Source organism: Pararge aegeria, chromosome 7, assembly GCF_905163445.1.
Source record: "Pararge aegeria chromosome 7, ilParAegt1.1, whole genome shotgun sequence".
Lineage (NCBI taxonomy): Eukaryota > Metazoa > Arthropoda > Insecta > Lepidoptera > Nymphalidae > Pararge > Pararge aegeria.
Genome location: NC_053186.1, coordinates 17,948,119 through 17,965,201, shown reverse-complemented (window position 1 = coordinate 17,965,201; position 17,083 = coordinate 17,948,119). Strand labels below are relative to the sequence as shown.

Below are 17,083 nucleotides of genomic sequence, written 5' to 3'. Positions count from 1 at the left end.
TCGTAGCTTTTCGCGAGAAGATACTTATTATTACTATACGAAACTCAGCAGAATACTCTTTTCCAAACCCCTTGTTTCAAAGTGTATCATTGTAATATGGACCTTTGAAAAGTAGATCGAAACTACAATGTTTTCTACTAGATGGCGCTACAGTCGCTATAAGACTGATATAAATGCGTATACTAATTTCGGCATCGGCAGTTGGAGAGCCGTAACTTAGTGGTCAAAGCGCTCGAGGCCGCGATTGCCAGAGAGTCGCAGGTTCAAATCCTGTCGGTCCCGAAATTTTTTATATGCATTTTAAATTTATGAAATTAATATTTCATAGATAGGAAATCTATTTATAGTTCACAATTTTCAGAATTTTCTATCTTTGTAGAGATGAGAGCGGAGCGACCTGCTTAAAAGCAACCTTGTCGTTAAGAGATCCATCGCCAATGGTTGAGTAACCACGATTTATTAAATGTGTTTTAACAAATTGTTTAAACTTAAGCATAAAATAAGATACCGGGTTGGCTCAGCCTAAGTAAGGTTTGATGCATCTCATGGCAGTCTCTCTCCCTCGGTATCACGAAGAACACCGACTGGAATGTCTTCGTGCGGACGAGTAGGGGCGAGCCTGTAGTCGTGATCGGCAGACGTTCCACCGAGGATATGTGCATGAGGAGGATCTGAAACGAAAAATGATGCTAAATTACTAGTCTTAGGATTAAAAAAATTATATAATCATTGTTATCCACAGAATTAAGATCATACAGAAACCGTGTACACGACTTATATTGAAGCATCAAAAACCACTTCACTTTAGTAGTGTTACTCGAACAGCCGGTTAGTCAATTCATTCCATTTAGCAGAAGACAGTAATTATTTTAGTGTTGTTCTTAACGTTTACTATAAAATGGTATAATGGGAAAAGTTTGTGAGCATCATTTCGCGGGTGTGAAGTGAGATGTGCGCGGGGCGATTTCACTGTTTTAGACACAATACACTCGTTTAAAAAAAAAAAAAAAAAAGAAAATGACAATTCACTGCATGCAAAAATGGCTGAATCCCTCATTCTGTATGTTCTTAATTCTGATCTCTTATTATTGGATGAAACAGTACAAAGAATCTTTGACAATGTACTCTCTACGCAGGTTTCGCTCCGACACCGGAGCATCCTTAGGAGATGTTGAATTTACAATTAAATGTTTTAGCATTTTTTTAATTTTCTTAAAAAGTTTTCATTTTAAACTCCTTCGAACGTTTAATATCTTCAGCCCACCTAGTTGGGAGCCGACCAACACTGCGTTTACCGGTACAGGGTCACCAATCCAGCACCTTGTGATCAACGTCCATCGGTACTCCGAGCTATGTGCCCCGACCATGGCCACTTCAGGTTCGCGACTCGTCAAGATCTCATTTCTGATTTGATCACGTAGAAGATGATAATAAATACAAAGTTTCGCCCGCCAATCTTGGCAGGATATGCGACACTATAAGATATAACTAACACCTATGTAAACATAGCATGTACCATATTCTGGCAAAAATAAAATTGATTGATCGATTCGCTTTTTGGCTATTCTATATATTATTTCTTTACTTGGTATTTGAATACTCACCCAGGTTTCCTTTCTCATTTCATGGTCAACAAATATGAGATGTGTTGTGGCGAAGTACAGCGTGCCTTTGGACGGGTTCCGGAGATTGTACTTATCCAGCATCTGGACATTTTCCAACTGTAACAAATAAAAAAAGCATTCACATAATATATTCTGTCCCCTTCTTAGTGCTATGGAGTTATAAAGAATGCACTTAATTATACATAGAATGATCTTATTATATCTTTAAATAATTACAATCTACAGAAAAACGGGCGATTCGACCTAATTGGAGAAGCCCATATTATAACTTTTTAGTTTTGACACCTCAGTTGAAAAAGTTTTAAAAGACACACGTTATTTTCTTTCTTTTCATTTTTGACATGTTAATTTTAGATATCTGACGTATTTATATAACTTTAGTAAATTTACTTAAAAGAAAACAAAACTAATGAAATAATTTATCCCACCATCTTAGTAATGAATCGAAATAATAGAGCTAAAATGCCATGTTATTGTAAGGATGCACCTAAGGAACAGCTGATAGCAGTAGAGGGGTGTTCCGATGACTTAGCGGCAGTATCAGCACTTCCCGATCACTGGGTACCTCGACATTGCAGTCCTACCCTTACAAAATATTTGAAAGAACGTGAACAAAACCACGAAAATATATTAGAACACCTACTGCATGACGCAGCAAGAGTTAATAAAGATGTTGATGCGAAAGTTAGAACTATTGCTGAAACACTTCTTTCTCTCATTAAAGAAAATCAAAATGATATAAATTCTGTCATACAAAACTCGCAACCTGATGAAGGAACGCTTTCTGTATTAGGTAGAAGCGAAGCGCTTAAGGAAATTACTAAGTTATTTACCTCCAGAATACAAGATTTAACAAATTTCAAACAGGAAGCTCTGGGATTGGAGAGACATCGTGCCGATGGCATAAGAGGCGTTTTTAAATCTCAATTTCAACGGCTTATTGCTGTTGGTCATAAAACTCCCAAGGATTTGCTACACGAGTTTGATGATAGGATCTATGAAATAAACCAACAGTTACTAAGCAATTCACGGGCTTATATTGAACTGGAAGCTCAGTTAAGAGTGCAACTTGATGAAAATATAGTTCATGCACGCTCAGCATTAAATCAGTTGTGTCTCAAACAATCTCAACTTGACAGAGGACGCAGCGCTTTACCATGGGTGCAGGAGAAACAATCCATTTCGAAGAGATCCGATATTGATGAAAGAAAAAGTATTAATGAATCGGAAGATTTTTCACAGGGGGTTTCAGTTGACATAGAAGAATTTAAGGTTTGCGTTTCTCAGTTAGTACAAGCGTACCGTAATGCGATGCTTAAAATATTTGCAGGATTTTCATGCCAATTGGGCGACTTACATAAAGACATTGGCTTTCGTAATCTTAAAGTTGACAGGAAGCATTCATATGAGATTTCTTTAGAACTGGAAAATATGATCAAACGCGCTCTTAAGCGTATATCAGATAGCAATGTACAGGTAAAAGGTTCGATATATAAAGATTTAGAAGAAATGACTCTCAACGATTTGCAACACATGCAAGAAAGTTTATCTTCACTGGGAAAGTGTTTACTTGACACCCATACGCTATTGTTCGATGCGAGTCATATATGGGATGATCACATATTGCGTTCAGCTTTGGTACAAAAATTGACTGTGGCTGCTGTTGAAGATATTCAGATCATTCATGATTCAATGGAACTTGCAAACGAAATACAATTTAATATTCCACTGGAGTTGTTACGTTATGCGCCTAACGAAGACAAACTGCAGAATAACTATGAGATCGCAATTAATTTACTGCAAAGAATTGCAGTTATGAACCAGAATCATAGCGATGATGAAATTGCTAAGCTTGAAGAGTATATGAATTTACCCTTAATAATGGCTAACGTATTGCTAGCAGAGTGTGATGTATTTTTAGAAAATCACCCCAAAACTATTGTTGAGCCATCTGGAAGCTTAGCAAGTGCTGCTGGTAATGGATCGCCCAATCCTAAATCAGCGTTTACACTACGAGCACCAATGCCCCGAGCTATTTTACAAACTGAGCTTCAAGAAGTGGCTCTAAATAATTGGAAGAACGGTTTCCTCGACTCATTCATGTACAATCTACCTGCGGTGGCAGAGGAATTGAACCATCAAGCACGCAAATGGGTCGATGAAAGAAGGCTGCAACTAAACATGCGTTATTCGTTAAAACAAATGTCACATAGAATAAGAGCAGAACGAATGACAGCTGCTCGTGAGGCTCGCTTGGCTGAGCTTCGATTCCACGAGCAAAGACTTAATTCCCACTTAGATGCAATGTATGAACGTATAGATGGTCTTCCTCTAGAGGCGTCATCATTTTTAGCATTGGACGCACCGGAATTGTATCCATTCTGTAAATGGGTTAAGAGTATACAAACTGATATGGACGATCTTTTGTCTCGAGCTCCGGACCCGGAAATAAAGAGATTAAAAATGATCAGTTACGCACCACGTTTAGTGAATCATAGAGACCATTTTCAGAAGTCTTTAGATGTTTCTATGGAGAGGTACAAAAATAATATAGTGCACGAAATTCAGACGGCAAGGATTTCGAATTTTAAGTTTATGTCGCAGCTAAAACTGTTTATGGAAGGTGGTAGGTATGCAGCAGCAGAAGCGGCAAAGTCGTGTGCCGCTTTAGTTAAAGCTGCTGATGCTTTGGAGATATGCGTTAATCGTTGTATGGATGCTTTGAATGCTCGGCGGACACAATTACTAGCTCTTGCTGACCAGCAGATATTACCGCTACAAAAGGTTGTTGAGGAAGTGAGCAAATTTGATAAGAAGAAGCCTCCTGCAAATAAGAAAAAGTAAATAGATAAATTATTATTTGACAAAATATAGAAATTTTGCATTCAAAATAGCTGGATGATACTGGCAGCTTCGCACGAATTGCCTCTGCATTTCCTCATAGGTTAGGACCTCACGCACTTCGTGGACTTAAACATAGCCCTGTGGCCACCGGCTAGTCTCGTATGTTGCATTGCCCTTCGATCATGCAACAATAGAATATCGGATTGAGGTGACTTACTGTGAGTGAAGTTAGCGAGGTTATGGTAAACCCTTATGCTAATAAGACGCAACTGATTTTAAAGAAGTTATTTATTAGGGCTTTTTGGTTGAGGAATAACACGGGATACTTTTTATGCCTAGAAATACGAAAGTGAGCTTATAGGTTTTTTAAGGTCTTTTACTTACACGATATACCTATCACTATCTTTTATTTTACACTAGCCAGCGACTTTGTCTGCGTGGACTTCAGAATTGAGTCTAAATCTTCGCTCGTTGACAATTTTTAATCTTACCACGGAAACTATTTGAGGGATCGGTATAGAAACAGTGGCGTGCATCTCATAGATGCAAATAAGCAGTGCATACCCTGACCTCAGGGCCTCTCAGACCATAAGGACGACTTAAAATTTAAAGATTGAAAAAAAATTAAACAATTAATAGAAAACTATAAAAGCGCCATCTAGTTAAAACCGGCCGCACTTCTATGTAAATCAATGGACAAGTCCCGTGTCATGGTTTAGAACTAAAATAGACAAACTGCATAATATTTCGACTATATTTTAATTTTGAGTTCTAAACAGTATCCCTAAATAAAAAGTAACACTTTAAATATAATTTAAATCTCATAAAATTAGCTGGGGTTTTCACGATTAAGTATCCATTGCCGGGCAAATCGTTTATTCGTCGCTCGAATTAATGCGCCGCGCCGCCGCGGTCTCCATAGAAGCACGGCGATTGAATGCATCTGTCGTTACTTGTGTGCACCAGCACACAACGAATTTCTGGTGTGTAGTGATATTGGCCAATATTTGGCTCTTTCTATGTGTGCGAGTTTTCCAGGTTTCCAGTATAGGGGTTTCGCTTGTGTGCAAATCTTAAAAGCACTGCTTACGGAAATTTGAAATCCAAATGTATGCTTTGTTTTTTTATAAGCACAAGTAATTTGCTTTGTTTGTTATTGTTTTAAACGGCAATAATTCTTTTTTGTAGTTAAAAAATTTATCAATGAATTTTATTACATTCAAGGTCTTTAGAAATTTATAAGTACCTAATTTGTTAAAAAAGTATATTAAAATAACCAAATTAAAAGTTGCCGAATTATGTTAAATAAATTATTAACGTATACCAGGTGGCATTGGTAACTGATGAAGTAATATTCTTCAAATGAAAACTTTTAATAGCATTTGTGTACTAAGAAAATATTACGGACATATTTTGACTATGATATTCTCATTATCGCTGGCGATCGCTCAGCGCCATTATTGTTTACCTTTTACCTTCTGTCATAACAACTTATATTCACCGAATAAGAATTAATTACTGTTTTTTTCGTTTGCTGTACGGTTGTTTGTAAATAGTTACAATTATTATTGTTAACATTAACCTTTGTGACAGTGTACTTTTTGTAAATGATTGTGAGGAATATTCTTAGTGTAAGAAAGTTCTTATATTCGGCGTGTGATCTGATGGTTCAGTGTGCTTGGAAAATGTAGGTAAGTTTAGAGCTAATTCTTAACTTACGTTTAATTGAGATTATTCGTAAAGGAAGGAATGCACCTACAAGGAGCGGCACGTAAAAAGAGCTCTGACTGACTTACAGAAACAGGCGAATAGCAGTGATCAATGTTTTGTTTCATTATTTATTTATAATAATACCTATGTTTGTTTATTGTCATCACAAACAATGTTAGGTTAGGTACCTACTCACAAATAAAATTATACGGTAACATCAAAATAGCATGTTCAGTACCTATTTTTTTTATGCATACCCTGACCGAAAACCCTATGCACGCCACTGTATAGAAAGTACATGTACTTTTCCATAGCATAGGTGAAATGCAAACCAAATTTCATCGAAACCTGTTCAGCCGCTTTTGTGTAATTGAGTATCCACACTTTCACATTTATAATATTAAATATAGATATGGATATATAGTAGGATAGTAGGATTATTTATCTACCACTATTCTTGACCTTGTCTTGAAATCTCTAATAAATTTCATTGTGTACTCTGCATGAGATTTAAACATATTGATTTGTGCTCAAGACGATTCACTGTAACGTCAGAGCTAAATCTACCTAATATATCTCGCTTTAAAGATGTATATTCTGTACTAATGAGTTTCAATACTTATATAATAGCAAAACTATTGTTATAATAACTAAGGAAAGTTCGCAAGTCGAATAGAATCCTCAACTTGAAGCGTACTTGTTCACGATATTAAAGTTATTCCAATTTTGTTTATTACTAGCGGTCCCTCGAGACTTGGTCCGCGTAAAAGCCAACCTTAAAAGATAGACAACTTTACCATCCATGATTATATCAAAACTAATTGTTTACGCACTGCATGCAGCGGAAGCTTTCAAAAGCAAAAAAAACCCCGATTTTGAAATATTCTTCATTAGTTCTATGCTCCTATTGGTCTTACCGTTATGATATATGGCCTTAAGCCTTCTGCGATAAATGGGCTATCTAACACTGAAATAATTTTTCAAATCGATTCTTTAGTTCCTGAGCTCATCGCGTTCAAGTAAAGAAACAAACTCATCAGCTTTATATATTAGTATAAGAAAAACAATAAACGAGTTCAGCAAATGATTGAAGTGAACTCTTTTATGAAAAAAATACGACACGTGCATAGTACCTACGCTACGCGACGCCTTCTTAATAAAGTGACAGGAGACACTTGATTTTAATTATGCATGTGACCTTGGGCTGTATGTGATTTCTTTCAATAAAAACTATGGCAGTGTTTTAGAGTTTACCTACTAAAAAAATAATAGCGTATCGGTTTCACAGATAAGTCTCAGAGCGGAGAGATAATGTACCTCTAAAGCCAGTGAAGTGATATTTCTGTTAAAGGTCTAATATCTACACAATATGTTACTATATACGAGTATGTTACGATATGGCCTCTGTCGTGCATTGTCGGTGTGTACCGAAAATGTTTGTTTGTTCAATGGTTTTAAATAAAATTTAGTGTGTGCCACTCGTCAATGCGAATATGTTGTTTTATTTTAATTTTGCTTTTAATTTAAACGTTTTATTTGTGTGTTTATTTGTTTGTCCCACCTTCACGCCCCAACTGAGAAACAAATCGACTTGATTTTTGGTATAAAGTTAGTTGAAAGGACGGAGAGTAACAGGCTACTTTTAATCCCAGGAAAAACAATTTCCACGGGATTTCTAAGAGACCTTTCTAAACGCGAACGAATAACGTGGGCAACAAATAGTAATAAATTAAATAATATATAGCCGGGACGTCCTGTGTAAAGTTTACTCAAAAGATGAAGTGCGCAAATCGCACTTCATCTTTTGAGCTGGTTTTATGAATGGTACTATATTTTGCCTTCATACTTACTCGCCCACTATAGGGTCTTTTCGCCTTTTCGCGTCCGACGCCCAATTCGCGTCCAAACGACTGTACACTGTTTTACAACAGTGAAAAATAACAATACCGACACACCAATCTAAACAAGAGCGCTTCTATTGATGTTCGGACCTATAACAGGTACTCACACACAAACAAAAGATCTGTGCGTGCAACCCAAATTTAATGAAAAATAAACTAATCTTGCGTGTGCAACCAACAAGTGCTGACTTTTATATAAGGTGGACGCGAGCTGGTACATAAAATTTATAAAAAAACCACTTTGCGTCCGCTGTGGACGCAGATTACTCTAACTATTTCTCAGTAAGATGTTTAATTAAATACGATAATATGGGAAAAACAATATAAACTTCCTATCAATTTTAACAACATTAACATGCATAATATAATGGCCGATTTGCGTCCATATTATTAGAAATATAAAAAAAGATGATGAATGTCAAAAATCAGACTTGGACGCACAGTTTTCCTACATAACCGAACCCTATAACATTTTGCGTCCATCTTTTTATCACACGAAAATAATAGAGTAAAATTTATATAATTTTATTTAAATATACTCTTTATAACCTACCTAACCTAAAACTATACAATTATTATACGAAAATTATTTTATGTATTTGCCAATATTTTAATTTTGTTCCATTTTTAGGGTTCCTTACCCAAAGGGTAAAAACAGGAACCCAGTACTAAGACTTCGCTGTTCGTCTGTCACCAGGCTGTAGCTCATTAATCGTGATAGTAAGACAGTTGAAATTTTCATGGATGATATATTTCTATTGCCGCTATAACAATAAATATTAAAAAATAAAATAAAACACGGAACGCGCGAGTCCGATTCGCACTTGGCCAATTTTGAAGGCTTTGTACCGAAATGGTAAAATAGAATCGTATGAATCTATTAATGGAGTTAGTTGGAGGAGAAAAAAAAATATCCTGAAGTGCAATTTATGTTAACTTTTATGATATCAGCAATTAGGTATTAAATAAATGTTTTGATTAAAATCACAAGCTTCCCTTTTTATTTCCAATTTCCCTTCCTAATTATTTCTAAACAGGTGGACGCCAATTGGTCCACAGGCGAACGCAATCTGGATTTTGTGGACGCAAAATGGGAAAATCGCCTGTTTCAGCTATTTGTACCTGTGTAGAATAAAACATCAGATGCGTTGTCCAAAACTGTGCATTAAACTTGACAAGACTATATAGGGACTACATTACAACCATATTTGATTAAAAACTACCGCACGGACATTTTTTTTTCACGTTCAAACCTAACAACTCCACTAAGTGGACGCAAACAGGCGAAATGACCCTACTTTGTATGCAGCTTTAAAAATTACTTACCTACTCATAATTACAATCGCTGAACAATAAATACTGGTGTACGGCTAAGCCCCATTGGTTGTTACGCCATAATTGCTGTGTTGTTTTTTTTTTTTCCAAATAAAAGATTTTAATATTATTATAATAGATGTATGTTTATTTAAAAATGTATATTTTTCATTAAATAAATAAATAAATTTATAATTTAAATTAACACAGAATTGAGGATATTTTGTTACATTTAGTGGTTTTGAAAAAAAATAGAACAAAGAATATTGTGCATAAAATTAGGATTACGCTTTACAGGAAACTTTTATTTTGATTTATTATTTAAGGCTTAGTTGGTCACGTAGTTAATCACAATCCTAGCCTTCAGAGTAGTAAGTGACTTTCCTCGCTGAAGAATATTTCACTTTACTGCAGAGCTGTATGCGCTTGGAATTTTTAAATAGTACGCTTTACTACTGAAGAGATATGAGTTTAGCAATCACGGTTTTATTGTCCCCTAGCTCATAATGGAAAAGCAGATAGATAGACAAAGATATCCTAACTATTATTGTAAATTAACATTAATTTTTCGGTTGAAAGTAAATTTCAGTTTCTATTGAAAGAGAAATATACGTGTCTTGAAATTGGAATTAATTATAGGTACTTTTATAAGTTGGGATTTGGGAATCGGGTTAAGTGTGAATTTTACCCACTAAAACAATCTCGGAAGCCGACCTCAGCAAATACTTTAAATACTAGTATTTGCTAATGGGACGCTCCGGGATCTTATGGGAGACACCGGGATCTTATTTTAGGGGGCTGCGGGATTTGGGCTTTGACCTATAGGTTTCCCTAGCACCTAATTTATCGTTCGGGAGGTATACAACGGGTTCCCCGGGCGTCTAAAAAAGCCAACAAGAGGGACATGCCGTGGTGGTTTTTAGTTCGGGTATACCGCCTTTAGAGGGGGGAGTCCCATATAACCTCCGTCCTGCAATAAAGCTTTTCCACCACGCCAAAAAAAAAAAACACCTAATTCATAAGTTCTGAATTTCCTCTGGTCTGCTCTGGTAGGAGGCTTCGGCCGTGACTATTAACATACCTACCGACAAAGACGTGCCGCTAAGCGATTTAGCGATCTAGTACGACGCGACGTCGCGTAGAAACCGATTAGCGGTAAGGTAAACCATATAGGTTATCACTGCCACACCTACCCCTAATAGGTTTCCCCGTTAGCATTTTAGATTGCACTAGCAGGTGAGATTACTGTCAAGGCTGACTTGTAGCGGAGTAAAGAAAAATATTTTTACTCAGGCGCGCCGACCCTATCGCAAACTTCGTTCCAAGTAAGAGCTATTCAGTAAATGATTTCATTTCCTAAAAAGCAAGACATAAAGGAAACTCTTGTTTTCATTTTCTTTTAGAATGAAAGGCGCTGAGCGATGCTCGGTAGCCCGTTTTGTATTTGCCCGCCCGTGGGTACACCTACGAGTATGAAATGAAATCCTCTAATAAATTAAGAAAAGTTACCTTAATTTGTTACCCGCGCCAACATTTATCTTCATTCGAAACTTATCAAATAAAGGCACACCTACAGAGTACCTACGGGCAGTATTCTGTTGAAATGTTACTTACTCTAGAAAAGGCATCGGTGCTACAAACAGAACTCTAAATGGAACTAAAAATAAATGTCTAAAAAATATTGCTATCCTATTCCATAAAGAACATAGTGAAAAGGATGGCATAACTTGCAGAAAGGTACCCGAACTAATGTACCTGTAGAACTGAATCGAAATGCTCATCAGAGCATTCAAGTTTTCAATACTTTGGGATGTTATTCGTGCTGTATTATGAATAAGAAGTACAGCATATGCGATTTTAAAACGAGTGACGAGGCAAATTTTAATTTGACCGTTTAAAGTTTGTTATGCGATGACAACTCCTCGATTTGAACGAAACAAATCTAATCCAAGCCTACAAGTACGTACAGTACAACCGAATAACCTCGTCAGTGGGTATAATCCTCCGATTATACCCACTGACGAGATTGAACGAATACATACGAAATGTATGGAAAAATAATTATGCTTCTTTTGATTTAATATGTTGCGGTGATTCCTTATGAAATACTAGTTGTTGCCCGCGACTTCGTCTGCTTTTGATTTTGTTTTTATGTGGCATTCAATTTAGTTGTAGTTCTAAAAAAAATTAAAGTATTGTGTATTGTATTGTATTAAAGTGTTTGCTGCTGTCCGCTGAGGAGTTCGGTCCTCTATCTCCAAATACATTCATCAGATGTACAAAAAGTTTTGGCAAAATTCAACACATATTATAACCTCTATAGTACAAAAATAATTATTTAAATCGGTTATAATTTGTCGGAGTTATGGTGTAAAATCGTCACACACTTTTATCCCCTCCCAAAGGAACCTACCTAGCTTAATGTCGGGATAAAAATCATCTTATATAACTTCTAACATTTCAAAAAATATGTGTACAAAGTTTCATGAGGATCGGTTAAGTAGTTTTTGCGTGAAAGCGTAACAAAAAAACTTACATTGACATTTATAATATTAGTAGGGATAGGGATGGGGATAGGAATAGGGATAGGGATAAGGATAGGGATAGGGATGGGGATAGGGATAGGGATACCTACTTGTGCATCCTTCAATATTATTTCGTAATTCTGTTACACGCTGTATAGGGTTCTGGGCTAAGATATTAACTGTCTGGGGCTTCTAAATAACTGCCTCTTAATAAGATTACATTATCTTTGTTCAGGGCTTTAAATAAAGCCTACTTAAGATACTTAAGATACTTAAATGAATTTAATATTTTTTTAAACAATAGCTCAACCAAATAGCGTCTTAAACATAACCCCTCTTGCTTGGCAGTCGAATAAAAAAAAAGTCCAAATCAAACTCAATTTCCCAGCTCTCTTATGAAATAAGACATTTTCCCAGCAATGGGAAACTAATGACGCACATGTAGCTGGTGAATGAAAAGTATTCTATAAAACGTTTAAGTATAAGAAAGCCATCCGCTAAATCAGCTTTTCAAATCACGTAGACTCGGGGACTGGCTTTAATTATGAAATATTACCTATCGACCCCCCGACCCTCATCTAACTCGTAAATCCCTCATTCACATTCCTACCGCGTCAATACAACTCCAGGTTCTGAGGGGCTCATTTGACCGCCATTGAATTTCCTCAAAGAAGAAGCGGTGATAACCTTGTGGGTAAGGCATCGGCTTTCCTTTCGTGGAGACAGTGTTCGAGCCCCGGCACGCACTAATGACTTTTCGGAGTTATGTGCGTTCTTATTTAAGCAACTTAAATATCACTTGCTTTAAACGGTAAAGGAAAACATTGTCAGGAAACCTGCAAGTCAGTCAGGCAGTTCCTGTTTATGTCATAAAATTAACCTACTGTCAACATTTCAAGTTTTAAACCCCAGGGGTTAGGCTATGCGTTGATATATCAGTCAGTTCAATATATATATATATAGATAGATAGATAGACTAGTTGTTTCTTTTTAAAGCATCTCGTAGGAAAAGTTTATTTAGAAGAAGTGTGGCATTCAATTTCAATTCAATTGGGATGGATTAAAAAGTATTTAACTCTATATAAATACCCTTGATGATAAAACTATTTATTATAATACGAATTAAAACTGCGATACCTATACTACTGATCGAATACATTTTTCTATCCACCCGTATTTATATGTTGATAATTTTTGTGTTTGTTTTTTTTTGTTCATCATTTTTATGTATCGTCAATTGCGACGCCAAGTAACGAACTTTTTAAATTTTTTGCTAATTTGCGTTAGATTATTGCTTTAATTGCTAAAATAAGGATCTCCAATTTTTTTGAAAATAAATTAAAACCTATGTGGCTTCGTGATCGTTTAGCTTTCTTTTGGTGGAAATGATTAAAATCGGTGCAATACTTTCGTAGCCTTTTGGGCACAAACAAAAATCTTTCCTCTTTATAACATTAGTAGGTAGAGAAGTATAGATAATTTCGTACATAAATAATCTCGTGTATGTTAGCTTCTCAAGAAATGACTCAAGGAGAAAGTCAGACTTCTCATTAATAATATACAACGTTGTTGAAAATTTCAGGCATTCACGTCGCCATAGCAACGTTGCCCCGGGCAAGCTCGGCATCCTTTTGTAGGCGTTTCAAAGTTGTAAATGAACTTTACGATATCTTAACGTTTGACGGCCGACTTGCGCAGTGGGCAGCGACCCTGCTTTCTGAGTCCGCGGGTTCGATTCCCACAAGTGGAAAATGTTTGTTTGATGAATATGAATGTTTTTCAGTGTCTGAGTGTTTATTTGTATATTATATGTAAATATATTATATGTTATATGTATATTATTCACAAAAACATTCAACAGTCATCTTAGTACCCTACGCTTACTTTGGGGCTAGATGGCGATATGTTTACTGTCGTAGTATATTTATTTATTTATCTACATAGACACACAATAAATTGAACTGTGTATCGTAAACCCACCTAGCCTGTTAATATAAAAGAATGGCCTCTTATGAAGGGTCATAAGAGGCGAGCTTCGGGATCTTAGTAGTAGTAGGCGCAATTATAGCAGTTAGTCAAACTGAGGTTAGCCAGCATGATATCATAGTGGTTATAACATCGGCCACACTTTTGAAGGGGCATATCACGGCGAACAAAAACTGCAGGCCTATTTCCCGTATACACAAACATCGTTGTTTATGATTGTTTTCTACAACCTGTGCGTTCGAACGCACTGTGACCCTTAAGTAATGTTTGTGAATACGGGGTAGGAATTCTCTGTAATGTTGTCGGAGGCGTGAGAAGTCCACCAATCCGCACTTGGCCTCCTCAACAATTCCTCCAAAACCAATCCTCAACAATTGAGAACCTCGGCAGAAATCCTTCGAATTCTGAGAAGTCTGTGCCCAGTAATGGTTTTAATGATGAAGTTTTTTTTGATATATTGGTTTACCAGAGTTCTGATGACCGACAAAGTGTTCGGGTGTACTGTGTACCACCGAGAATTGATTTAATGCCAGTATCGAAGCGCTTGAAAGTTAACAAAGACAACTTTAAATTAAAAATATTTGAAGAAGAGTTAGACAAACGGGGATTTGTTAAACGAGGAAACAAACGTTTAAGTAACACTAAAGAGTGGATATCAGAATTAAAAAGTGGAATGCGTACAATGTCTACAAATAGGAATACTATTATACCGGTATCTAGATACTTTTCTGGAATGCGAGATAAGACACGGCATTAGCTCTCTCAAATCAATAAAAAGTCCAGGAGAAGACGGTATATGGAATGACACCATCGAAACAATAATAGAGAATATAACACCCATTATAACTCAACTCAACAATAATATTATGCTTCAAGAAAAAATACAAGAACAATGGGAAACTTCAATTATAACTCTACTTTATAAAAAGGGCGATCCCCAGGAAATCAATAATTACCGGCTGATTAGCCTGCTACAGACAATCTATAAGTTATTTATAAAAGTCATCCTTTGTAGATTAAAGGAACAGTTTGAATTCGAACAATCACCAGAACAGGCAGGTTTTCGAAGCGACTATTCTACATTAGACCATATCTTCACCTTAACCCAAGTCATTGAGACACATGTAGAATATGGAAAAACACTCTATGTAGCGTTTGTAAACTACAGTAAGGCGTTCGATTCAATTTTATACGAGTCTCTTTGGGTTGCCTTAATAGATCAAAATATAGCCAGTAAATATATAAACATCCTCAAAGAAATATACACGAAAAGTAAGGCCATCGTAAAACTCGAAAAAAAGGTAGAGTTTTTGACGTGAAGCGAGGAGTAAGGCAAGGAGATCCGATCTCTCCCAGTCTTTTCAATGCTCTTCTATAAAATATCTTCAGAAAGCTAGACTGGACTGGATTAAGCATAAATATAAATGGGGAATACTTAAACGCAATATAGTTTTTATACGCGAAAAATCTATACAATACGTTGATGAGTATATGTACTTAGGTCAGAGTGTATCTTTTCAGGAACATTATGTTGATGAAGTCGAAAGAAGGATCAAAAAAACCAGGGCCTCATATTGGTCTCTCAAACATATATTCAAGTCAAACATGGATGTCAGACTGAAGAAAAAGGCTATGGACTCAGTAGTTACACCGACTCTATTATATGGATGCCAGACGTGCCCTATTACTAAGAATGCGATTCATAAAATATAGGTTTGCCAGAGCCATGCAAAGGAGCATGCTAGGCCTAAAAATAAAAGATAAAATTAAAAATAAATACACAAGGAAAAGGACGAAAATAATTGACGTGGCAGAACTAGCAAGTAGCATAGCGAGAGCAACGGACGGGCGATGGACAGAAAAGATACTCCACTGGTACCCACGCGAAGAGCGCCGACCGAGAGGACGGCCGCGGCGTCGCTGGAGTGACAATATTATCAAGGCTGTTGGGGCTACCTGGACAAGGCTGGCGAGAGAGAGAAATATATGGAAAATTATGGAGGAGGCCTATGCCAAAAATGGGCATTCCAATTGACGTAAAATACCTAACATTGACATGTAACAACGATTTTATAAATGACAAAGTAAAATAATTAAGATTGAATTAAAGATAGTAAATGATTGTAAAATTTTGACACACACACACTTACTGAAATTATAATGAATAAATTTATTAATTACTATGTACGACTCAAAATTGTTATGTGTAAACACGAATAGGTACGAGTGTTTTATAATTGAAAATAAAGGGTTTATTATTATTATTATTATTATTATTATTATCGATTTTTCGGCTTTTTAGGATAGGTAGATATATTTTTTTTTCCTTTAAACTCCACGAACACTTTGACACCAATATTGACAATTATTATTGCACGTAAAACTCACGGCAATTGATTTATATATCTACGCGGTTTCACCTGCGTTACCTAATGTCATAGCGGCCACGCAGAAGCCTTTCTCATAGTTGTACACCAATCCCGCACGTTTCATAATATTAATTATTCATTCTTTCTTAAACTACACTAAACAAAACAGATACGAGTAGATGATAATAGCGTTTCACACCATCCGATTTACTCGTAATATCGAAAATACGATATGGCCACAAAGAGATATCGTATCCAATGGTATGAAAACGCTCTTAGAATAAAAAAATAAGTTGAGAACATGATATTCTTTAATGAGCACGGAGGGATTTTGTATTTATTTGATACAGTAGTACCACAGCTTGACAAAAATACAGTAAAGGAACTCGCGCAGGCGTAAGTCAGGACTACAGAACTTGTGGCAAACCGTAGACCCTCAAGGACTCTTTCAAAGGGTGCTGGGCCGCGTAACCTACACGTGTTTGTTTTGATTTCCCCACCGTAACAAAATAAATATGTCCTACGAGTATTAAATTTCTTGAAAGATGTCATTCCTGTCGATCTAGCAACTCAACAGAAAAATGTTGTCCTCTCTCAATAATTAGAATTTTTGATCACTGAAGTATAAAGTTGAGACACGGACAGGCGAGGAACACAATACAAGTAGCTCATTTGAATTTAGTGCGTAACTCAATAAAGTTATTCAATATTTCCTTCGAATATTTCATAGAAAGTTTTATTTGAAATTTTGATACAATTTTTTCAAGAACCGACGACTAAATTGTTACGTCACATTAGCATTAAAACTT

The 17,083-nt window shown here is 36.1% G+C and overlaps 1 protein-coding gene across 3 annotated transcripts in view; it reads right to left on the bottom strand.

The window, feature by feature from the left end:
- The window catches only part of LOC120624953 (myotubularin-related protein 6), a 66,635-nt gene that overhangs the window by 26,406 nt on the left and 23,146 nt on the right, over positions 1-17,083 (bottom strand). For all 3 annotated transcript variants that reach the window (XM_039891794.1, XM_039891795.1, XM_039891793.1), the window contains exons 2-3: positions 1,605-1,721; positions 509-671 (exon numbers count right to left, since the gene is read on the bottom strand). In XM_039891794.1, the coding sequence (XP_039747728.1) occupies positions 509-671; positions 1,605-1,721 (280 nt within the window). The remainder of the gene's footprint in view (positions 1-508; positions 672-1,604; positions 1,722-17,083) is intronic.